Source organism: Macaca nemestrina, chromosome 5 (genome assembly GCF_043159975.1).
Source record: "Macaca nemestrina isolate mMacNem1 chromosome 5, mMacNem.hap1, whole genome shotgun sequence".
Classification (NCBI taxonomy): Eukaryota; Metazoa; Chordata; class Mammalia; order Primates; family Cercopithecidae; genus Macaca; species Macaca nemestrina.
Window position 1 is genome coordinate 27,941,219 of NC_092129.1, and position 26,971 is coordinate 27,968,189.

The 26,971-nt window shown below is 33.7% G+C and overlaps 1 protein-coding gene across 24 annotated transcripts in view; it reads right to left on the reverse strand.

The window, feature by feature from the left end:
• LOC105465538 (triadin) overlaps positions 1-26,971 on the reverse strand; it is a 408,157-nt gene that overhangs the window by 93,275 nt on the left and 287,911 nt on the right. For all 24 annotated transcript variants that reach the window (XR_011623327.1, XR_011623326.1, XM_071096392.1 and 21 more), the window contains 3 exons: positions 26,006-26,056; positions 20,206-20,256; positions 5,108-5,146 (listed from right to left, as the gene is read on the reverse strand). Coding sequence is in view for 22 of the 24 variants with exons in the window: in XM_071096392.1 (XP_070952493.1) it covers positions 5,108-5,146; positions 20,206-20,256; positions 26,006-26,056 (141 nt within the window). In the remaining 2 variants the exon portion in view is untranslated. The remainder of the gene's footprint in view (positions 1-5,107; positions 5,147-20,205; positions 20,257-26,005; positions 26,057-26,971) is intronic.

Below are 26,971 nucleotides of genomic sequence, written 5' to 3' on the forward strand. Positions count from 1 at the left end.
CCCCCAAACAGAATGTCTCTAATTCAGTCTCCAGATCAGGAGGTCTTAAGAACTTTTAAGGCTCATTATACATGGTTCCTTATGGAAAGGATTTTCTGCTATAGAAGAGAAACTTGACAGAGAGAACATCATGAAAGTCTGGGAGAATTGTATTATTGAAGATGTCATCTTTGTTAGAGGAAAAAGCTATGAAAGTCATCAAGCTTGAATCAGAATGTTTCTGTTGGAGGAAACTGTATCTAGATGTTGTGCATGACTTCACAGGATTTATGACAGAGTCAATCAAAAAAATCATGAAATAGACAATAGGTATGACAAAAAAGGTGGGAGGTAAAGGATTTCAACATTCAGGTCTTGGACAAATTAAAGCACTAATACACAGCATGCCAGAGGAATTAATAGAAGATAATTTAATGAAGATGATTACTTCTGAATTAGTACCAGACAAAGAGGTAGAAGATTTGGAAGAAACAGTACCAGAAACACATTGACATTAGAGAATCTGGCAGAGGGGTTCCAGTTACTCAAGACTGCTTTAACTTATTTTACAACATGGACCCTTACACGAAGCATTGCTTCAGTCAAGTAAATGCTGGAAGAAAGATTGGTACTATCTAGAAACATTTTTGTGGAAATGAAAAAGCAAAACAGTTAGATAGAAATTACAATCCATTTATGTAAAGTTACACTTCTCCTGACCCATTTGCATTTATTCCACCTCTTCGACCTCTGCCACCCCTGAGACAGCAAGAGCAAACCGTCCTTTTCCTCCTCCTCTTCAGCCTACTCAACATGAAGACATGGATGAAGACCTTTATGATGATACACTTCCACTTGATGAATAGTAAATGTATTTTATCTTCCTTATGATATTTTAAATAATATTTTCTCTTCTGTAGTTCACTTTATTGTAAGAATATAGCACATAATACATATAACCTACAAAATAGTTGTGCATCAAGTTTATATTACCAGGAAGGCTTCTGGTCAACAGGAGGCTATTAGTAGTTGAGTTTTGGAGAAGTCAAAAGTTACATGTGGATTTTTCAACTGCATGGGGAGTTAATGCACCTAACGACCACATTGTTCAAGAGTCAACTGTATATTCCTGAATTTCTAGCTTAAATATATAATCTCCATTAACTTTTCACTTACTGCTACTTAGGAATGGATATAGGAATGGCTCCTCTCTCTAACTTCCTAGGGAACTTTTCACTAACATCATTTCCTTGTAGCCATCTTTCAATAGCTCATGTCTATGTCCCTGATGACACTCTTTGAGAATGGAAATAATATCTTACCACTTGTTTGTAAACTTCGCATCACTGAGCACAACTTCGGGCATATGGTAGTGACATTAGCATGATACATGTTTTCAATAAGTTGATTGATCATATTTTATAATAAAAGATGCCTTAATGCTGATTTATCTTTCATAATAGTAAATTAAAAACAAATACCACATAAAAGTAGACATATTCTTTCCTCCGCTTAGTCTATTCTGCTATTAATACTTATGATTGCATTTAGATTCTTGTGTTGTGTTTTTCAGTTCTATCAGGTCACTTATGTTATTCTCTCTACTAGCTATTTTGTCTGTCAGCTCCTACAATGTTTTGTCATAATTTTTAGCTTCCTTGCATTGCATTAGAATGTGCTCCTTTAGATTAGTGAAGATCAATTGTATCCACATTCTGAAGTTTACTTCTGTCATTTCAGCCATCTCAGACCCTGATCGGTTCTGAACACTTGCTGGAGAGGTGATATAGTCATATTAAGGGAAGATGGTACTCTGACTTTTTGAGTTCTCAGCATTCTTGCACTGATTCTTTCTCATCTTTGTGGGCTTATCTACCTTCAACCTTGAGGTTGCTGCCCTTTGAATGGAGATTGTTTATTTGTTTGTTTGTTTTTTGTTTTCCTTTTAATAGCCTGGTTTCCTTGCCATAGTGTTTCTGTAGTTTGTTGGGTGTCCACTCCAATCCCTAGTCACCTCAAATTTTCCAGTACCTGGAGGTATCACCAGTGAAGACCGCAAAATGACAAAGACGACTGCCTGCCCCTTCCTCTGGGAGCTGCATCCCAGAGTACACGAACAGACACATAAGCCAATAGGTTAGAGAACCCAAAAATAAGACTCACACCTACAACTATCTGATCGACAAAACTGACAGGATTCCCTATTCAATAGATGGTGCTGGGATAACTGGCTAGCCATACGTAGAAAATTGAAACTGAACCCCTTCCTTAGACCATATACGCAAGTTAACTCAAGATGGATTAAATACTTAAATGTAAAACTTAAAACTATAAAAAGCCTGGAAGACAACACAGGTAATACCATTCAGGACATAGGTATTGGCAAAGATTCCATGATGAGGACGCCAAAAGCAATTGCAACAAAAGCAAAAATTGACAAATGGGATCTAATTAAACCAACAAGCTTCTGCACAGCAAAAGAAGCTATCAACAGAGTAAACAGACAACCTACAGAATGGAAGAAAATTTTTGCAAACCATGTGTCTGACACAGGTCTAACATCCAGCATTTATAAGGAACTCAAACAAATTTACAAGAAACAACAAGCAACCTCATTAAAAAGTTGGCAAATGACATGAAAATACACTTTTCAATAGAAGACATAGATGCAGCCAATAAACATATGAAAAAAGGCTTAATATCAGTGATTATTAGAGAAATGCAAATCAAAACTCCAGTGAGACCATCTCACACTAACCAAAATAGCTATTATTAAAGTCTAAAAATAACAGATGCTGGTGAGGTTGTGGAGAAAAAGGAACGTGTATACAAAGTTAATGGGACTGTAAATTAGTTCAACCATTGTGGAAAACAGTGTGTTGATTCATCAAAGACCAGCGTGGCATACCATTTAACACAGCAATCTCATTACTGGGTATATAAACAGAGGAATATAAATCCTTCTGTTACAAAGACACATGTACACATGTGTTCATTGCAACACTATCTACAACAGCAAAGATATAGAATCAAGTCAAATGCCCATCAATGATAGACTGGATAAATAAAATCTGGTACACATACACCATAGAATACTATGCAGTCATGAAAAAGAATAAGATCCTTTGCAGTGACATGGATGGAATGGGGGGCCATTATCCTTAGGAAACTAAGGATAAACTTATAAGTGGGAACTAATTGATGGGCACATATGAACACATAGAGGAGAATAACACAAACTGGGGTCAATTGGAGGGTGGAGGGTGGGAGGAGGAAGAGGATCAGAAAAAATAACGAATGGATATTAGGCTTAATGCCTGGGTGATGAAATAATTGGTACAACAAATCTCCATTACACACTTTTGCCTATGTAAAAAACCTGCACATCCTGCACATGTACACCTGAACTTAAAATACAATTTAAGTAATAATAATAAAATAGACATAAATACTTAATGTAAACTAATAATAGGAAATTGTTAGTGCATGTTACTTTTTCTATTATATATCATCAGTAAAATAAAGCATAAATACAATGTTATGCAAACAGGAAAGGACAACATAATGCACCTATTTTGTACACAGTTTTTCCTTTTCTGAAGATAAATCTAAAGTTCAGTTGTAACTTTTGATGTAAACACTCAATATACCATTTTATCTCTATTATGCTTTCTTTCTGCAGTTTAAAATTGTTCAACTTTTCTTCTCCTTTTTTTTTTTTTTTTTTTTTTTTTTTTTGAGACGGAGTCTTGCTCAGTTGCTCAGACTGGAGTGCAGTGACGCAATCTCGGCTCACTGCAAGCTCCGCCTCCCGGATTCACGCCATTCTCCTGTCTCAGCTTCCCAAGTAGCTGGGACAACAGGTGCCCACCACCACGCCCGGCTAATTTTTTTGTATTTTTAGTAGTGACGGGGTTTCACCAAGTTAGCCAGGATGGTCTCAATCTCCTGACCTCGTGATCCACCAGCCTCGGCCTCCCAAAGTGCTGGGATTATAGGTGTGAGCCACCATGCCCGGCCTCAAAATTGTTCAACTTTTCACTGATCTTCCAAAGAATGCATATTTTAAAATTACACAAAATTACTTCAAATGGGCATGCTCACTCACTAAAAATCACTAAAAATAAGAAAATAACTTAAACAATTTATTTTGGTCTAATGGCAGTGCTCTTAAGATAAGTGACTTTAATAATTTAATATTTAACATATACATAGAAGGGTTAATTACAATAATTGCTTAAATATAGACTACGATGTGTGCAAATGAATACATGCAAAAATTTTTAGACCAACAGCATGAATGTCTGCTTTTATGTAGTATCACTTTCACTATACAGAGAGATACAGATATAGATAGATATCAATATATAAATCTCCTTATATAGATATAAAATACTTGAATTAGGATTAACAAATGGAAAGACTATAATGGAAATTTTCCTTAGGATTTATTGTCTTCCTTTTTTACATTTTCCCCTATTCTATGCTACTCATCCACTCAACCTTCATCACTTGCCTTGAGTGCCCTGCTATTCTCTTGAATTCTTCCCTTGCCAAACCTGTTTTTAGAAAGTCTATTTTAAAAATATTTCAACTTTCAAATTAATAGCCAATAGGTCAATGGATTACGTCTCCATAAAATATTTGCACATTTAATTGTGGGAAAGAAAAATGTTTAATCTGTTAGGTTGGATCGCGTGGGACTCCTTTTTTAGAGATCAAAAATGGTTGAAAGCAGGTAAATACAGGTTCATAAAAATCAATGCATGATAATAATAAATTGTGGGCATTTGTCTCGCTCTGTATGGAGCCTCTGACATTTAAGGTGCCCTCTTAGCATTTCATAAACAGTGTTCAATTGCCCAGTAAATAAAGAAAATGGTTCTAGCGCTTTGATAAACTTACCCAAAATCTGCTACCAGAAAGCAAGGAATTTTTGTTAACTTTAGAATACATTTAATTTTATTGCTTATTACTTGTAAAATATACAGCACGTAGCATCAGTATTTTTTTAATGTTTTGGATGTCTAAATGTTTTATCCAGTCATGATTGTAAAACTGTAAAACTAGCTTTGTTCCAACCAAACAGAACATCTCCTTGTATGTAAATCTTACAAAATACCCTTACCTGCTTTGGACATCTTTTCATCTTTTTTAGTTTCAGGTTCTGTGGTAAAACATACACATAAACACGTACAAACAAAAGGGGAAAAAAAATTTGAAAAATAATCAGTACAAAGTGGATTAATAGGTAGGCTTCACTGATTTTTCTTGTCCTCAATTTCAATTATAGTTATATACTGTTATCAAAATATTAATAGAATATGTATCTTTGGTAAATCATAAAGTAACTTAAGCAAAAATACTTTGATTTTAATATCCAGTTTGCAAAAAAGTTTCATGCTAATCAAGTAATTTGGCTTCTTGTCTTTAATAAAAGCCAGGACTTATAATTTATGCTTTCTCCAAACATTGCAAATTTAAAAATTAATAAAAATTGCTCAGAAGAAAAATGTCATAAATTTTCCTAATTTGATCAACTTAAGTAATTTTTTTGGACTACTATACATTTAATTCATGGGGCTCCACCTGGTGGTTAATATAATTATTGTTTTCCCAGTATTTCTATTAGTATTAATTTTATAAAATAAATCAATTTTACTTAAATTTAATATAATAATATAAACAATCAGTGAAATGAAGTATCTTGTTCTCTTATTGTCCTGGGACAGTGTCTTTTGTCCAGAAATTCTGCATTCTAAAAACACCAGTATAAAATAAATTCATAGCTTCTTTAAACTATTCAAGTAATATTTATAGCCCCACCCTAATGAATAGATACTTGCCTATATTTTCATGTTGCCAGCCTATCCTCTTATTTAACCAACTTTGCTTAGGCTTTATAGTTATCTGTTCTTGGTATAGAGTCTTCTTTTGATTAATGGAAGAGTTCTGGTACTTTATACTTTTCCTCCCTTCAAACAGCAGAAAAACTGACGTCATAGTTGGAATACCTAGTGAGCATAAACTATGTATAAGGGATAATGCTACCAGTTTTATTTGGGTTTTAGCCTAGCCATGTCTCATTTTCTGTAGTTATAATTTAAAAAGCTAAGTTGTTTAACTGCAGAATTGTATATAATAAAGAATGTCATAGGCTTGTACATCCTACTCCCTATAATACTTGAAAGCACTCAGTATGCAAGTATGGAATGCAAGTAGTATTGGTGCTATTAATGCACTCTGACACTCTTTGGCACATATTTCTCCCCTTTTTTTGACACATTCACTTAGCTTGTAGATATACCCTATTTTAATGTTTTCTATGTGCCACAGTATTATAGAAAATTTTGTTATTGTCTGTAACCACTCTTTAGATTTTAAGCTCCATTAGTGCAAGAACTGTGTTTTATTACTCAAATATCAGCACTGGGTGAAATATCTGACATGTGGTATATGATCAACGAATATTGTTGAAGGAATGAATGAGTGAAATAAATGGAATATATAGAAAGACTAAAGGTCCCTGTTGGGTATCCATAGTCCTAGAAGAAATTGATTCATCTTGTGCCTCTAGAACTAGAGATAAAAGTTCAATGTCGCATAGCTGTTGCATTTACATTTTATTTCAGAAACTTAAAAAAATAAGTGATGTCTTTATGTTTCCAATGATAGCAAATATGGCCTCCAATAATTCAATGATACCTTCAATTGTTGGGTTTCCTGATGCTATGTTTTGTCTCAGTCAGTTTAGGCTAAAGTTAATTCCTACTTAGTCTACAATAACACAATTCTCTCTTTTGATGGTGAGTTCTGATGAGATTTTGGCTTCTTTGGAAAGGAAACAACTTTTTTTTTTCTCCAACAGTTCTGCCTTTATTGAATCTACGCTAGGTCAACAGTACAGTTTAAACTTTCAAGCAAATTAGCACAATTCTAGTAATAAGAATTATTTTTTCTGGGGTACTTATTATGGCTCAAGTGCTGGTCAATTGTTAACTTGTGTTATTCCGTTATTTTATGAAGTACATGCTATTTTAATCCCCATTTGGTAGATGAAGTGACTGAAGCTTACAGTTCATTCAGCTGCTAAGTGGCAGAATTATGATTCCATTTTCCCTACCTATTTCCCTTCACCCGGGTCATATCCCAAGGTCTGGATAGAATGATCTTGGTCTCCTTCTTAGTTCTGTTTCTGAAGTATGGCTAATTTTGAATATTTGGATTTCTTAGAAACAAATTACTGCAAATTTAAATCTTTTTTTCCAAGGACACAGTTCATTAGCATTTTGCTCATCAAGAATAGGTATCTATTTGAAACAGTTTTGCTTCCCACTCTGCACACAGCTCTCACTCCTGTCAATCACATTGTTATTGCAATCTTGAAATGAAATCTTCTCGGACTTAATGTGTGTCTAACGATCTTTTGGAAAAATTGTGGAGTATATTTTTATCAACTATGGATACAATACAACCAGAACCAACTTTGGTCTTGTACACAGAATTTTGTATGCATTCTTATGAAAAGATGCTATCTAATGTGTAGCTATGGGCCCTCTTTCTAGAATAGAATTACTGGCTTTAGTGTTATGTGAACAGTAATGCTAAAGATGACCTAGAATAAGTTTTTTTTTGGTGTATGAAGAGTCAGTTTTTGGGTTCTATAATCTGACTTTAAAAGCAAGCCCATTTCCTAAGTTCTGTGACCTTGGGCATTACGTAAAACCTCAAGTCTTTATTCTGCCATTGCTAAAATGGAGAAAATAATCTTGTAAAATTGATGTGAGAGTTTGGAGTGATGTGTATAAAGAGCTTAGCTATTTTTAAATTATGCTCATAAACTCAAATTGCATGATCTTTCAAAGTAATTTTCTTTTTTTTTTTAAACAGAATTGGGACTTTGCCCTTGAATATTCGAGGCAGGAATTGATATGTGAGAAATAGGCAACGGATTTTCTAAGTTGAACAACTCTTTTATTAGGCTACTCGATTTTTAAGAACTCAGTGCACTTATTTTGTAGATGGTATTTCTACTGACAGTAAAGTATTTTTTGAGCCATATGAGATTGCAGTTTCTAACCAGGATTTATTTCAAGCCATATAAAAACAACTATATATATATTTACATATGTGTGTATATATATATAAACTTTGTCTATATATGAAGCTCAATAAAAAGTTATAATGAGATGCTTCTGGAAACTAAGGACAGTTGTTAGTTAATACTGGCCATTGGGACCGTGAGTTCAGAGAGGCGGCAGGCAAGCATTTATTTTTCATTCCATCTTCACTGTTTAATTTTTTTCTACCACTAATTACTATTGTAGAATAATAACATATCTAATTTCTGTAAACATTTGCCACTGAAGCCTTTCATTTTGGGCTACACGTACAAGCATTGCGGAAATATGGAACCAAGAAGGCCCCGTGCTAAGTTGTTGAGGCAGGCAGCCTGCCATTTCCTGTGCAGACTTTTCCAGGCTGTTGATTTCATTTGTGAAATGTAAATTGCTAATGGGCCTGGGGAAGGGAGCTTCATTAGTGATTTTTCAATGTTATCAATAGTATTTTTAAGTAGAATAAGCAAACCAAAACTTCAGCATGCAAGTGCTTAAGTCAGAAGGGCAGCAGTGGAGACCAACTCTGTTTAGGAGTCTCTGCTTTGTCTTCATAAAATGAAAAGAAACACGTTTATTCAATATATAAATCCCAAGAATCTGCATTCTTTTCAGAATGCCTCTATTTTAAGTACTTTGCAAGGCAAAAGCTAAATATCATTGATTTTTTTCTCATTTTTTTTTTATTATCACAGTTGCTTCTTTAGCACATAGGTATCTTACATGTGCAATAAAATAAAATAATAATTATTATTATTTTGCACCAATGACACTTTGCATTTGCCACATGGTAATCTCTAAGGTAAGTATATTATATATGTCATCTATATTTTATTTATATAATATTAAACATTCATTTGTTTATTAGCTCTCTAACCCCAATAGCATATAAACTTAATGAGTCATGGGATGAATTTTTATTTTCCCTAATACATGACAGTGTTTAGACTGTTCTTTGCACAGAAGAGAGATCAACAAATATTTGTTGAAAAAATGGACAAATTTCACAATCCTTACATACCACTCCTATGTGGTAAATGTTATTATTAGACTCAATTTACAGATAGCAATACTGAGACTTAATAATATGTTTAATAATATGTAAATATACTTAATAATATGTTTAAATATCCCTAGTAAGTGCCAAAACTGGGATTCAAATTCTGTTTTCAAAGTTTTAAGCTCTTAAACACACTTCTAAAACTAAAGTTGCTACAGATAGAATTGAAAGCTTTGAAGCACTGAATACATGAAAACTATATGGCACACCACATTCTACTTCTTATAAGTTGTCCGTCTATATTATCTATGTTGTGTTATCTACACAAATTACTAATAGTCATTAGGATTATAATTAACATATACAATATAGTCACAGAGGTTTCTACTTTTTTCAAGCCAGTCTTTAAATCATAAATCATATTATATAGTTTCCTATGTTGAGCTGGTAAAACTAAGCAGTCTGAGCACTGATAGAAAATGAATAACTCTCTCACACACTCCTGGAGTAGTATTCAATGTTTAATGACATGGGAAGATGTTATATTTAAAAGCAGTTCACAAAACCTACTTCTGTAAAATATATAAAGGAACATTAGCAGTGTTATCGCTGGTCAACCATAGGTGAGTTTTAGTATGAGGGGGTTTGGAAAACATGGTGGCTAAGGACATAGGTCTAAAATCAGACTGCCAGACACCAGTTCTGGATGGCAACTGTGTGACCTGGGCAAGTAACTCTCAGTGCTTCCATTTTCACGTTAATGAAAACAGGATTGCTGTGAAAATTAAACACTACACGTGAAGTACTTAGAATGGTGCCAGGTACAAAGCAAATGGTGGATGTCAACCATTTCATTAATATGTTAAACTACTTTTCTCACACTTTTATAACACAATTTTAAATACAATATGGATTTTAAAATAAAAAGAATTTTATTTGTTACAAGCAACATTCATACATTTATTCCAAATCCATGGATTTTCCATCATTTGAACCATTTTTTATTCAGGATCTACTGAATATTTTGACTTTGATGAAAACCTGCTACTATTACTACTACTACCTGCTATTACTACTATTACTACTACAACTACACAACTACTACACACAAAGACACACAATTTCACAACTTTGTTGTTGTCCTAACTATATTATTTAAAAGAAAATGTGATGCAATGTCCGTGTGCCTGTACACACACACACTCACGCTCTTCTACATTCTGTTTTCTGCACGAGGAAGTATTTCATGGAATATAGAAATACTGTCACTCCAAATAGCTTGACTTCAATATTTCAGATATGGGATAACCCTCCCTAAATAAGTCTTAAGAGGAATGCTTATTTTGCAAATATTCAGTCTGCTGTTCTGGATGGTATCTGATTTCTTCTGCTGCAGACACATTGCTTTGTGGTCCAGATAAATATAACTGCGAAAAAGACAAGATTTGACTGCCTTTGAGTTTGATTTTGAACTTCTTCAGTTCATAGATTGTCAAAAGAAGAAATTGTTCTAACTTTGGGTGAGGTCACACAGCGAACCAACACCCAACATCTACTGCTACATAGCTTTTCATCTTATCTGGCTGTACATTTCTTTACTTCAATATTCTACTGACTGCTTAACATTTTCCTTTCTCTTATTTAGCCACATCCATATGGTCTTGACACTTCATGCATTCTCTATGCTCCCATTTTTCCTGATTATCTTTCTAAATTAGTATCATCTTTGCTCATGAATTGAGGAATCCTTCCATGCATAATAAAGAAGCAAGGTGATGATATTCTCAAGTGATAGTTCAACCTCATTCATGTCAAGGAGTTGCAGAGATCATTTTTGCCACTGCAGTTGAAGGAAAACAAACAAACAGGCAAAAGCTAACCAAGCAAACAATTCCTCAGTTTGAAATTTATTTCCTTTTCAACCAAGTAATCTAATATGTGGGCTCTGAAACTCTCCAAATTTCCATTTTCTTACCTTTTGAAATGGGAACATTATAATTATCTCAGGAATTTGTGGCTAGAATTAGACTGAATAATTTAACAAATATTTCCTGAGCATTCAAGTACTAATATTGAAATAACAGATCTCCATTGATTGGATGAAAATTTGGCCTGCCTTACTGAAGGGAGCATTGGCCAACATTTCACTTTTCCCCTGTCCCAGCTCTTTTTTCACTGTCTTGTGAGATCTTTGAAGACAGGAAATTTGTCTTTTCGTCTTTGGAGCCTCGCTGCCTAGAACAGCCACAGAACATTATGTGAACACTCAAAAATTGTTATGGATATGTAACTAAATTAAAATGCTGTCTCAAAATGACAGGGAAATCAAAATGCTAACTTCATTTTTAGGGTGTTTAAATCAAAATATGAAGCAGAATCCCTGTCTCACAATCCAAAACACTTACATGTGTGGAAAAACACATTAGAACTGACCCACCAGACACTGAACCCTGGTGCACATTATCTTCAGATATTTATATTTAATTTGTCTGTCTGATAAAACTATTCAGAGTGGCTACATGAACTAATTTATTTATTGCTAGTTATTTCAGGAAGCAAAAGCCTCAAACTACTGACATCAGTGCTTTTTCCATAACACATAGGCACACACAGAAGCACACCTCCACACATGCATGTTCTCTGTCTCTCTCTGTCTGTCTCTGTCTCTCTCACACACCTCTCAGACCCATTAAGTCAACAACAGAAACAAAACAAAAGCAATTATGCTTGATAAGTTTCTGTAGGTGTAGTTTTAAAATGACTCCAGTTTGTAATGCAGGTGCTTAAGTCATGACTCAATGCTTTATGCCTGAGTCCTGATTCTGCAATCCTTCCTTGGCAACATTCCCATAGGAGTTTGATGCTCACAGAAAAGCTTTGCTGAGTGGATATTAAAAACACAAAATGGGCCACAGGGTATTCTCTCTTTGCAGCACAGAATAAATGTATACATTGTCCCTGCCTTATTCTGTCATCATTTCATTTTCATTGTCTTTTGTCTTTTGTATATGCTAAATGCAATGTACCACGCTTCTGATAGTGTCACTCTGCTTTTATCTGTTCTTTCTTTTATGCCTACTTATATGTGCCTCATTATTCTTTCCTTCCCTGAAGCTTCCCAATGTGAAGAGTGGGCATTTAAATAGGTAAGATATAATTGGAGGTGGCTGCATGCATTTGTAGGTCCTGCAGAAACTGTCAGAACCAGGCCCTGTGTTGTTATTTGAAGATGGCAGATGGCAGGTTGGAAATATTTCAACTAATGAACCTGCTGACTTTAAACCATTCAATGGGTTCGGAAAGTTGTGCAAAAGCCTCTTATCAAGGTAAATAGGCAGGCATTCCTTAGTTCTCCTTTACTGAGGGGAAGTCACTAGACTCTTGCTTGTTTTTCTGGGTACCAGTATTGATTTTCTTGAATTTGAAGTAAGAATAATAAATTAAGTAGATAGAAGGTCATAGGTTTAAGTATGAATCATCTTATATCTTGTTCAAAAATGTAAAAATAATAGATGACTTACAGTAGAAATAATATATTTTTTAAAATGTTAATAGACAGAAGTCAGGTGTGTGGTGCATGCTTACAATTACAGGTACTCAGGAGGCTGAGGGAGGAGGATCTCTTGAGCCCAGGAGTTTGATGCCAGCCTGAGCAACAGAGCAAGACCTCATCTCTTAAAAAAAAAAAAAATCCCTTCAAGGAGAGAAGCATATTAGAACATATGCATAAAATAGCTTGGAGTGATAAGAAGGGTTGCAGTGCGATAGTAACCCATTCTTTCATTCAATTCTGCCTTTTTAATGAGGGCTGACATTTAAAAAATACCCAGGAAGGAATATTGGAGCTCTATGCTTAGACTTGCACGTGTATTTCACATACACACAGCTGTACACATATTGTTGTTGTATATTAACATTTAGGATGAAGAAAATAAAAATTCTCAGTGCTTGGATACAGTACTTTTGTAAAGCCAGTGCTTGCAGAGAAAATCCTGGCCCCCTCAACTACTTTTGAAAATAATACATGACCTCTTTCCATCCTATCAACTTGACATTTTGGCATAAGGGACATAACGAGAAATGTGTCAGGTTGGAAATTCCTGCCTAAAGTGAAAGTGCTACTGTTATGGGTCCACTTTTCACTTTCACAATTCTTCAGAAAATGACTAATCATGGTTTTTAAAGGCATCTTCTAAGATTTAATTCTTTAGAATCTTGATGGGTCTTTTTTTTATTAATCAACAGATTATCTGTAACCTTCCTCCATTCCTAGCAAACACAATAAAATTATTACAAAGACAAAAATTTTGACTATGAGTTAGGATAAGTTTTGCTAATATATTCCAATATTGAAAAAAAAGAAAAATAAGATTATTTTTAGTGGTTATTAAATCTGATAGCTAAGTAGCTAATTCAGCATAAAAATCTTGGACAATCATTTGGTCTTTGGGCATCAGTTTCTTCACTGTTAACATGATAGTCATAATATTTCTCCCTAAAATACTTCAGGGCAGAATTAAATCACACTAAGAATTTGTATTAGAGACTAGGCACCAAAAAACTCAGAAAAAGGAAAGAAAAATTAAAATACTAAACCAAATATTCTAGACTCAGTATTAGACTATGGAAATGTTTTACCGTAAGTTCTAATATTTTGTAGAGGACGACAATGACATGAGTGAAGATGACATATGTGAATTGCAATACTATTGGAACATTTTAAACATTTAGAGTGGTGAATAAAAAATATATATAGATTAATTTAATCTTCTTAGAGTTATCATTTTCAAAAGACAAAATACATCCCTGTTATATCAGTTTAAACAGAATCAGAACACTGAAGACTTTGAAACTGGAATTTTTGGGACAAAACTCAAGCTTTTTATGTTAATCACTGGACACTGGAATATCTGTGATCTCTAGATGTAGCAAGACAAAAACATTGGTTAAGTTTGCTATGGCATATGTTGAATCAACTTATTTTGAAAGGTGCCTTTTGGGGTAAGTCTCTGAGACCAACTGTCTTGATACTTTCTCAAAAAAGCAGATGACACAACACATACTCCTTCGATAAATCATTGAGTTTTCCCCTGCAGGTTTGTGTCTGCATTAATCAATATTAAAATAGTGCTTATAGAACCAACATTGGACCTTTGCAATGAGTCATAAAAACTAGTGACAACTGAACATGCAAAATTACCAGTTTCTGTAAAATAAATAGCAGAGAGAGTGATTACTAGTATTGGAATTCAAGTTTGTTGGTTATACTCATGTTAAGAAGAAGGTTTAGGGTTCCTCAATTTTGAGACTTAACTTTACTCTCTACTAACTTTATTTCTCTTACCCTTGGCTCTTTCCATAAGAAATCTCACCCATGCATGGCATGCCCACATCTTCAAATTCAGAATACAGGCTCATAAGTGTATCTCCAACCTCAATATTTTTTCTGATACACCCAGATAGCCAGCTTCCAGTTCTAAATTTCTATTAGAGTGTCCTAACAATACCTCAAATTCAGCATGGAGTAAACCAGATGTATAATCTTATATTCTAAGCATGTTCTTTTCTAGTATCCCATCTCAAAGTTCTATCTCACCTCAGTGTAGCATCTTATTTTGATTGAATCTGGCTTCTAATATGTTGAAGCAATTTTGAAATGTATTTCAACTTTTTAAAATATTATCAAGTCCATGACATTGAATTCTGAGTATATTAATATTTTTCTTAATGTCACCCAAATTTTCTTATAGACATACACCTATTATTAATGTTTGGTTTACATAAATGTCTTGTAAAAACTTTATGTAGTTTAGAGAGATTTCAGCTATTGTTTCTCTATCATCTGTTTGAACTGAACTGTGTCATAGAAATAAATTGTTAGTCCACACTATAAATTAACTAAGAAGTACTGATTACAAATATCACCCACATTTTTCAGCGATCATAAATTTATTATTTGGTCATTTGTTCAATTAGCTATTTTTAAAATAAATAGAAACTGGCAAACTTTAAATTTCAAGTGCTTGCTTTCCTTTTAAAAATAAAATCTGCAGATTTTTAAAATATCAGTTATTTTTCTTTGTTCATTATATGCATTGCAATATATTTTTCCAATGTGTGGCTAATCTTATTCTTCTGGATTTGCTCTCTTTGTGTCTTAAGAAATTCTACTGTAACCAAAAGCTATATATATTTTCTCCTCTATTTTTCTGAATGTTTGAAGTTTGTCTTCTACCATCAAGTCTTGAAGATGTCTTAAATTTCTTTTTGCCCAAATATGAAAGAAGAATTTAAAATTTTTCCTACATGAGAAGCAAGTGTGGTTTTCCATTTATTTTCTCAATGATACATTTGTCATCTAATGTATTGTCTTACATTTAGGGCTTCATTTCTGGGCTCACTGTTATATTCTCTCAGTGTGCTTTACTATACCAGTACTATTTCCATATCATTTTAATTAAAGCAATTCTATAAAAAGTAACTATATTTGGTCAGGCAATTCCACCTTATTATTTTTCAAAAAAGTATTTTCTTATTTTTGTCCTTTCAAATTTAAAGACATCTAAGAAAACATTTTTTTCCACTCTAAAAATACTGTTGATATTTTTTATATGAATCATATGAATTTATACATTACTTTAGAGGGAAATGGTCACTTCCAGATAGGAAAAGGAAATATTGCTTCACTTACTCAAGCCTTTAAAAATGGATTTCAAACTTTTTTCACTATTTTTTACATGAAAATGTCATCAATATTTACCTACATTTATTCTTTGTAACAGAATTTGTTTCTGAATTTGTTTGTGAATAGGGTACCCTGAACAAATAAATTTTTGAATTATTCATCACTTATGTTTAGGAATGCTAAATATTAATTTTCATAAGATGATCTTGTATTCAGATGTTTTGCTAATTTCTCTTACTCATACTAATATTTTGTTTGTGAGTAAACTTGGAATATTTATGAAGATAACTTTTCTGCAAATACAACAACTTTGATTATCCTTTTTCAATTCTTATACCTTTTCTCCATTGATACTATATTTGATACAATGTTGAAATCAGGATGACATTTTTAGTGTGTTTTATATTTAATATTTAAACATAAGTACATATGTATAATTTGCTATGTTATATAAATGCATATATGTGATCATATTACACATATTCATGCACATTGATTTTTGCGTTGTTTCGTTTAGTCAAAATCATTTTAAAATTCTTGTATCAACCTAGTCTAAATCAACCTAGTTTAAATCACTCCATATTGTCCATATTTTCTCCATACTATTAAAATAATCTTCAGACATATAGAAAGGCATATAATGGCAGAAAACCCTGACTAGCCAACACAACTTGTTCTTCATTCCTTCTCTCACCCAGAATCCCTTGCAGTTAAATGTATCAGGAGCCTAAATCTTCCCTGGTGGCAAGGGGATGGGACTGATGCATGCCACCTGGCACACATGCCCTCACACTCTCTCCTCCTTATTGCTGGCTGCAATGCCGATGCATAGGCAGAACTTGGAACCACGTGCTGAAGATGGCAGAGGCAGCCTCAAATGACCACACACCCCCAACCAACACCAACATCCACCTGAAAACCTATCTTATTATTAACTTTTTTCATATGATTTGGAATTTCGGGTTGTATGTCAGCCTGAGTACTGCATTATTGTGGTCGTTGCCATTTCTGTTTCTTTTTTTTTTCCTATGGATTGTGATTGTGTGTCCTTCCTTTGACCCCAATCTTTCACTGGGCCTCTAGTCCCAAGTATACTTTAATGGCTCCAAAACTTGGCTCATAGTGTCAGTAGGGATATTACTGAACAAGTAAGTCCCTCTTCCAATACGTGACTTGCTTCAGGTCCTAGATGAGGGGCTGAGTTTATTTTCTCCACTTTCCTGAGTCTGCGCTTTCCTATTAACTGTAGCGCCAGAGAACTATTCACAGCAAATGTTTTTCACCTTCTTTTCTTGAATGGGGGTTCCACTTCAGTACCGGGTTAACTGCAATGAGACTTGTGCAACATCCCTGCTTATTCCAATGAACATTATTGCCTTATGTGATCCTGGTCAGCAATTCTGTTTAAAGATCCAGAGCCCAGCACCCCTACAGCTTCTTTCCAGCTTACTACCTTGTTTTCACTCTGTTTTTCAACCAATTAAATGTTTCCCTCTTGTTTGCATATGGTTATGGCTTTTAAAATTTATCCATCTATATTTTATCTTTCATTTTAAAGACTGAAGATGAAAAGAGCCTTCAAATCTTGAACATGCACTTCCATTTTCCTGGAAAATGACAGTTAAAAGGCCAGAGTCCTTGTCTCCACTACATGATTACTGAATCAGAATCTCTGGTCATGAGTCCTGAACATTTTTATTTTAATTCAATAGGAGAGTTTAGTGCATAAGCAGATTTAAGAGCATAAATTAGAACATGGTTCTACCTTTACTCAAAGAAGAATATGCTGTGGCTATTTAAGTATTATAGGATTAACACATAATAGATTAATTTCTCATTTAATTGTGCATGATATTGTCATATTATGTCTGATGCTCTTTTAATGAAACGTTTTAAGGAGCTCTCTAATTGCTAAAAGAAGAAGTGTTAAACCTTTAACCAAACAAACTTTCTTTTAAAGTTAATTCCTGTTACTAAAGATTTATTTGAGATGTGACTGTTCCAATATGTGTGAGATGGTACTCATCCCCTTTAATGAAAGAAAGCCTAATGAGATAACACCTCCTACAGGTGAAAGTTAAAGTCGCTTTGCATGATATGATTACACTTTGCTGATAAAATCTCCAGGAGTTGTCGTTCACATTCAGCATCACAGGTCTGAATTTTGGCTGCTCATTTGGAACAAAAAAATAAGAAGAAATTCAATGCACAAAACTTTAGAGCATCATTAATATTCTGGCAAATTATCTGGGAGAGATCATTGTCACTCTAAATGGGAAAAATTAAAATGACTAATTAAAATCCTGACAGTAATTTAAGGGCTCAATTTCTAAAATAATAATAATAATAATAATAAAATGAGATTTAAAATAATTATTCTGGTGATTACATTTAATTATCTTTTTGTACAAACCATTGTCTAGTCATAGTCCTCACTAAAAATTAGGAAGAAAATGGTACATTGAAGTAAAACTGAGGATTTAGTTAATGTATCTTCTTCAATATGTTATACGTTGCCCCTGTCCCCATCACTAATATCTCTAACCATGAACCGGCTGGTGCTAGATCTGACCACCTGGTATGGGATTATGAAAAGAAGATATTTGGAAAAGTAGAAGAAGATTCTTGAGAATATATTTCCAGACATCAGATACTAAAATAAACAAAAACTAAACTTTTAAAATAAAAATATAGATAGATAAATAATATTCCTGTCTGCACCTTTTAAAAATATTTCCACCTTGTATTGGCAAAAGAAATATAGCATCATTGTGTGATTAAATTACTTAATGATATCTAACCATTTCAACTTACATTGCTATATAATATCCAAGTCAACCAACAGTAAGATAATGTTAAAGAAACCTAGAATTTATTTAAGATGAATTAATGTTTCAGTAAGTTCAGGATATTTTTCTTACCTTTCTCAATTAATTTAAACTTTGAATACTAAAATATAGCACTATTTTTCTGCCTGTTGGACATTTAACATAACATATATGAATCCTCTTGCAAAGCAAAATATACTAGTTTACATCTTATGCCAAAATAACACAATAGTGTATAGCAATAAAGTAACTACCATAAAAGCTGATAAAAAAAAAGTTTTAGTTATAATAACACATTTCTAAAAGAAGGCATAAGTGCCTTAATAGGTTTGAAGTCATGTTGCCTTAATTATTATTTTTTAATTAGGTACATATGAAGTTGAGAAAAAGATAATGTTGTGTTCTTACATTTCATTAAATAACAGTTATGTTTATTTTAACATTAATTGAAAAATTAGGAAAGTATGACTTAAGGCTATAGTTTTATACATTGCTACACTCACTAATGGGGGGTCTCCATGCATCCTTCATTCCTCTTACTGATCTGTCAGGTTTCCTCTCCCGCTGATCTCCATACCACTTCCAACCCCAATCCATGCCTATGTAAACTCACCAGAAATCCTTCTCTTATCAATAAAATAATCTCAGTAAGATGAAAATGTTACCGCTAAGCCCCTCTACTAAGTGTGGTCAATATTTTACAGGGAAACGGGCTCTTCTTCTAACATTCACAATAGTAAGTATATTACATGGTTTTTATAATTTCAGTGACTCATTAATATGGGCACAATGGAAAATTTTTAATGTTTACTTTGACACCAAGAAATATTAGACAACTCTGAGCACAATGCCATGTCCACAGAATATACTTGGATTAGTTAGAAATTTAATGTTTTACATTGAATTTGGCAAGTTTGTTTGTGTTTTAGGGGACATAATTTGATGTACGGCATATCAGAATCTATCTTACTTCAAGCCTATCACAATGGAAAGGCTAGAGATGCACCACAGCACATTAGAAAAAGCACAGTGCTTGATTTAGGAGATTGAAGTTCTAATGCTGTCTCCACTACAAACTATAACTTTGAAAAAGGTCTTGACTATTCAGGTTTCATTTGTCTGTAAGACAAGAGGATTGGACTACAGTTTCTAAGTTCCTCCTAGCTATATGATATGTTTAGGATTCTATTATACATGAACTTACAGAATCAAAGGATTTCACTGAGAATTTTTTACTATTTCATTTTATCTTAAATCTTTGGTTTCCATGGCTATTCCTAAGATCCCCCTTTGGATATTTATACAATGTAGATTCCTCCATTTCACTACAGACCCGTGGAGTCAGAATAGCGTGAGACTTTTTAAAATTTTTGCAGTATTTCTGACGCAGCTACACTTTCTTTTTTATTCCATAGAACAATTTAGAATTTAATGATGGCATATAAATATTTTTTCTTTTTCTTAAAAACATATGAAGGCAAACTAAAGCTATGGTTTTGAGACCCTGAAAATGAAGTGATTTATTACTTTGTTGCAAATAACTTAATATGCAAAAGGCAGATCAATGTGGCTTCGCATTTCTTTGTATAATATTACCTTTTTCCTTTAGGGAAGCTGGAACTTTCTCTTCTTTCCCTTTAATAGGTTCTGAAAAGAAACATCGAACATTTATTCGAAGCCAAGACAAAGAGATTTTCAGATATCTATATAATGAAGTCAGTAAGCTGAAAATATCAGTAAGCTGAAAGTAAGTAGAAATTTTATAATGCACTTTAAAAATGATTTTACTCATATAGAAACAAATAAACATCAGTATAGACTACAATAAGCCATAAACTGATCATTTTTCCTTAGCACAAACATGTTGTTCAACAAGTTATAATCTACTTGTTGATTTAAGAGAATGAGTATTTGGATGGATAGGACCTTATTTATCTGTAATTTTAAAAAAATCACATGACTTCAGCATCCAGAAGTCTTCCAAAACTGTTTAATCAGCACAGAACCAGTTTATTTCTTTTAGCCCATATTATGTCAAAAAAATAAACAACCAAATAGAAAATCCTGCACATATCATGTATGTAGTGGTGTTTCAGTCTTCAGACTCAAGTTAAACTTCAAGAATGAGACTAAAACAAAATTTGAGAGACAATTTCACCTAGCAGACAATTTTATCTATAAACTTTTAAAGTCTTCAAAATGAAGGCCTTGGTTGAAGTAACGCAAATAAAACTTTACTTATTCTACCACCTTCCAAACATATCTTCAGTGTGATTCAGACCATATCATGGGCTCCAGACATATATATGAGCAATGCCTTGAATATCATTATAATTAACAGTCTAATAAAAGATAAAACATAAACACATTTTATTCTTCCTCTGCAACATTAACGCTCAATATACATTTTATGGACGAAAATGAGTTTTAATACAATTATAAGGGAAAGAAAGAGATCTATCCTTTCAGTCCCTTTTTCTATTCCCACCATATGATTTGGGTGAAAATACAGAGACTATGATGGTGGTGCTTGTAAATGGAGATGCCACTGTAGTAGTCACTTAGAATTAACTCTGTCCAGATAGTTTTGGATGTATTAAGAATTGATTTTGAGGTTTCATTAAAAGAACTGTATCTTTCACAGCAAAATTTTCTTGTTGGGTAAGCTGTAGCTTTAGATATCCATAAGCAAGTAGAACTTTTTAAAAAATGTATTTTGTGGCAAATAAATGTTCATGTTGCTATTTATGGTGCTATGTATAAATAGGGCTATTTTTTTCATATACTTCAGCATATGAAGATGAAATCAAGAGCCATGAATTGAACAAACACACTGGGAAGCTTCATTAACTGTTTTTCAAGCTGATGGTGGTAATTTGCTGCTCTTGTACTTCCTGGCTAAGCCAAAAGGATTAATGTGTTGTGAAATGAGAAGTGGTGGTGGAAACAGACTCCCAGTGGGGCGGGAGAGTGCAATGCTTTGAGTCTCAGAATTCAAGATTCAGCATGTTGATCTAAATGGGTGAGTGTGTATGTTTGTGTGAGGGTTTAGTAGTTATAAAATATAGGACCTAGAGTGACAGCCCACAGAACTACATTGATTTTGGTGGAGAGAGAAGGAAAGGGTGGAGTAACAGATACACTTTTATAGGACATTCAAAGATTGTAAACCCATTACCTTAAGCTTTGGAGAATGATCTCAGAAAATAAAAGTGATTTCTATTTCCAAGTTTGCTACTGGCAAGATGCCTTCTGTTCCTAGGCTGAGTCATCACTTGCACTGACTTTCCTACAGATCATTTATTCTCAGCATCTGTTTTGTCCTCAGGGGCTTTTGTCCCAATTTAGGAAGTCCACAGACTTCTCTGAGCAATCTCTAACTACTCAAGGAAGTGAGTAGGATATTAAATCCGACAAAAAATGAAGAGAGTATTACATGGAAACCCTGTACTTCTTCACTAGGAAGGAGAGATACGTCAGTGGTTTGAGTCAACTCTTAAGCCACTTTTCAACTTGTCTATCTTGTTTGTCAAAAGCAGAATATTGGAAAACATTTTTTTTAAAATATGGTAGTTTCTTCGTGTGTGTCCAAGAGCCTATAGGATGATTTATGGTTCTTGGTGATCAGGGCCTATAAAGTGTTTAATGGTGCTAGGATATAAAGTGGAACTCGCTCAAAATTATTGAGGTAAGAAGATTGTGATGGAAAAACAATTCCCTAAGGAATAGGAAAATCGTTTCAGATTTGCCACTGCCTTACACTGCCCCCAGAGACAAAGGCAGTAAGGAGGAATTGGGTGAGTATCCATGATGACGTACAGCATGGTTGGGGAGCAGTTTCAAAGTCCTCAGACAACTTACCCCAACCTTAATTCTAGCTTGGAATTGTTGGGTGGAAATGTCTACAAAAAACATGTTGAGGACAAATTGAAGTTGGGGGATCGTAAGTTGCATAGTCCTGAGCATAGTTAAAGAAGATCAGTTCTGTCGAGATTCCTCTCCCATTATATCCAAACATACACAGACGTGGGACACAAAACTAGTCAATAATTCTGAGGCCCAATTGCATTACTCCAACAACAGAGAAACCTAAAGGTGCTATCATCGTGTTCTCAGAGGAGGAGAAATTACTTAACTACTGTGTTGCCTGTTTGGATTCAGTTTGCTCTTTCTCAGTCTGTAGGTGAATCTGCCGTACTCAGATATGTTAGGCCAGGAGTTAGAAACAAGTTATCTGGGATAAGGTTGAATGCCACAAGGAGGATAACCAATATCATTGGTCACTAACAGGATTTTCTGTGTTTTGGATGGTCAAGACCTCATATGCAAGACTATGCCCCTGTGGGTGTGTTGAAAAGGCTTAAGTGAGTCCACTGGTCCAGGAAAGTCAATAACTGAACCAGCAACAAAAGTAGCAAGACATATCATTCTCCTGTTTTTTTTTTTTTTCCTTTGAAACAGTCATCCCTAGAACTCTCAATATTTCCTTACATAAAGACAAAAGCCTAATAATGTATCTCTGAATGCCTAATTGACTCATGGTTGTCACAGCTCTGATCAATGTGGCTCCAAATGATTTCCTTGTAATAATGCTGGTTTTAAACTTGAAATATCATTTTAAAATGAATTTGGATGTACACATGCAAGTGGAATGTATGAGTAACAGGCAAATGTGGACAACCTCTTAGTGGTTTAATAGAAGTAGCTGACAAAATACAACTCTAATAAAATAAGTGAATTTTTAGCAAGTGAAATTTCTGCATTCTGATTCTGCCACAGCTTAGCAGCAGGCTTCAAAGAGACTCTCCAAAAACAATAACATGGCAGATGCTTTTAAAGTCCCTAAAATCTTATAGGAAATATTAAAATTTTCTCTTTGATTCTTAGTAATGATAAATTATATTCAGAAAAAAATAAAATTCTTCTAAAACAGTATTCAACTTATATATAACAAAGGCATTTTGGGGACATTAATGCAGCTTGAATTAAAAAGTAGATATATTTTATATCATCCTAAATCAATAATCATATGCTATAAACCTTCATATACATTATTTTCTAGTGATTGAAAATTTTAGAGAAAATAGTAGATAATTTTACATTGAACAAAAAATTTTCAGTAAGGAATTTCAATTGTAAAATTATCTACTATGTTCTCTAAAATTTGAAATCACTAGAAAATTATGTATATAAGTTTTGCAGCATATGATTATTGATTTAGGATGATATAAAATACACAATTGCAACAATATTAGAAGTTACAAGAGCCTACTTAATGAAGTGGTCAGTGTGGATTTATTTCCTCCAGGTAATGCTTTCCAGGAAAGATTTTAACAATCATTCTTCCAACTAGTTTAAACTGTGGCACATGTGAAGATGTTAAGTAATAGTTAAAAGTTTTGATAATTATCATTGCCCAAAGTGAAGCGTTGGAGTTAAGCCCCCAACTTTTCTTTTGAGCTGCTTTCATAGTGAACAATAACATGTGTTTCAAATATTCCTGTGATATAAATGCAGACTAAAATAAAGACATTAATGCCCCCCAAATCTCTTCCACATGACAATGGAAGAAGAAAATACTTAGATTTTACAAATGTTAATTGCAAATTATATATGTATATCTTTTCCTGGTAGTATGTTTTCATGACACTTTTGGTTTTCACGTAATCAAGGATGCTGTTTTTATTGATTTTCGTATTACATGAGAGTGGAGGCTGGGAAGGGAACTGTCCCAAAATACAGGTAATCACTAAAGAAAAATAGATTAAGCCCATCTGTGAGAATTAAGTGTAGTTACTCCAATAGCAGAAGAACTAAGACTATTTTTCATAGTTTATGTCCAATGCATCCATGCCAAATAGATTTTTTGTGTGTTTTTATAAGATCTACACTCAAAGCAAAAGTGCTTTTGTGAATACAAATATAAGACCCCTATTCTAAGGTGCAAGTAGTGTCTGTGTTAAAAAGAAAAAATAGAATTTAAAGTGGGGCAGAGATGACTTTGACTCTTACCTTTCCCTATTACCCACAGTGTGACACTGAGTAACTTATATTGCTAGACCTCACATTCCTTGTTCATAAAAATTGAGGTAGCCAGTACATTTTGCTGAAACAAATATGTTAATTAGGTATCAAGGTGCCTGGCAAAGAGTAGATGCACCACTTTTGGCCTTCCTCCAAACAATTCCCACACCTTTACCAGGCTAACTCTTCATCTCCTCATTTACATTTCATTTTATTTCTTCAGGAAAAAAATTCCTGGTCACATAAAATTGATCAGAATCTCCTATTACACCCTCTCATAGCATCCTGGATACCTCCTAATTAATTCATGGTCCAATTAATTAGGATACCTCCTAATTAATAATAACATAATTGTTATAATTTTAATTATGTTATTAATACTGTAACTTCTCAGAGAATATAGTCTATGCTTTTCTTGCACCCTTCGTGTCTAGTGAGTATCTGATTTAATTACTGCATATTAGATGCATAATACTTATTGAATATAGCACTGATCAGTCCACACAAAAAATTAAGGTGAATGATATCAGATCTTGATGTTTAAATAGATGAATTTTAGTTAATTTATTATATATACATATATAACACACATATATAATAAATTATATATTATAGTATATATATATAACACATATACGTACTATAGAATACATTATAAATATTACAAGTGTGTTAATTCAGAAGAGAGGGGAGTCATTGAAGGCTGAAATAGGTAGAGAAGACTTGATGTTTTATGTGGACATTATTCTTAGGATCAGGTTAAATATTTACATAGGCAAAGAGGAAAGCAGTTAGTCCACTCAGGAGATAGAAGTTTCAAATTTTAATTAAGAATTTCATGCTTTTTCATAGAAATACAGAGTGTGACAAGACTAAAGCAGGCAGAATATGCCTCAGAGCATTTGAAAATATCAGAATGCAGAGGTCTAATTATCAAATCTTACTTCCTGTTTGTAGCTTTACCATTTTTGCTGTCATCATCATCTCCAGTGTTTACCAAGCACTTGGGATATATTATGCACTAAATATATATTTTAGGACTAGAAAGGAGAGAATCAGAGAATTTGAGGACAAGTGCTTCTTAATATTCTTCACTTCCCTTCTATATGTTTTACCTTTTTCACTAAAAAAATCCTTTTTAAATTTTTCTTTCTTTTCTTTTTGGGAACTGTAATCAGAGCAATTCCTGGGTAACAGTGAGAAGAAATAATTTTAGGGACAAATACATAAATACAAGTTTTTAAAAATATGCGGGTGACCTCTGCAGTTCTGGTTTACATATTTGCAAAGGGGATGCTGTTAATGTACTATGTTCTCAATAATATATATTTCCTAATACATTTGTACTATCATATTAAATTAACTCTGTTACCTTTATCTTTCAGAACTGAAGAAGTTTTCCCAGATTTTTCTTTTCTAATTTCTGCAAGAGAGATCATGGGAAGAAAAGGTTACAAAGAATAATAGAGAAAAAAATGCAAGTTTCTTCATGTGTTTTGTGTACTGAGGCTTAAAGATCACAGGGCATCTGAGTTGATATTCACAATGCAGATATCTCCAGGCATATTTTGTCTATAAGACATTGGACTAAATATGAAAACAATAGAAAATAAGCCCATGAACTACTATCCACAAGTACAGACTATGCCATATATATTTTAAAAGGTACAAGTAAACTGACCTGGACTTTGAAGAAGAAAGATATGGTAAAAATGATAGCTAATGTTGTGTATTTACTATGTGTCACGCAATGTTCTCTACCAATTTCTCATTCAGTTCTCTCAACTCCATGAGGTATGTAGGTTCTGTTATTATTCCTGCTTTTCACATAAATTAACTAACTTTCCAAGATCTTTAAATAGGAGACCTGGGATTTGAACCACTATATTGATGCTCTCAAGAACATAAGTGCTGGCTCCAGTAGTTGCATAATGGACTCAGTAAAGGATGTAAAAAAGCATGTAGTGCTGAGGCAGAACTTGACAAGGGAAATAAATTAGACCTGCAAACATGAAATGGAAAGTAATACACATTTTAGAGAAACAGACAGAGAATAGGAGACCTGGACAGGACAGATCTATCAGTTTTCTGTGCAAGCCATTTACAACCAACAGAAGTGGAGGTGATGCTGTGTGACTTCCAAGGCTAAATCACAAAACGTCATGCAGTATTCATCTGCGAACCTAGTGACACTTGCTTTGGGAAATGCAGCTGCCATGTGAGTAATCTAATTAACACTACCATGCTAGAGAGGCTACATCTAGGCAGTCCAACTCACGGCCCCAGCTGAGCTCCCAGCCAACAGCTAGTATCAACTGCCAACCCTCTGAGAGAGCCA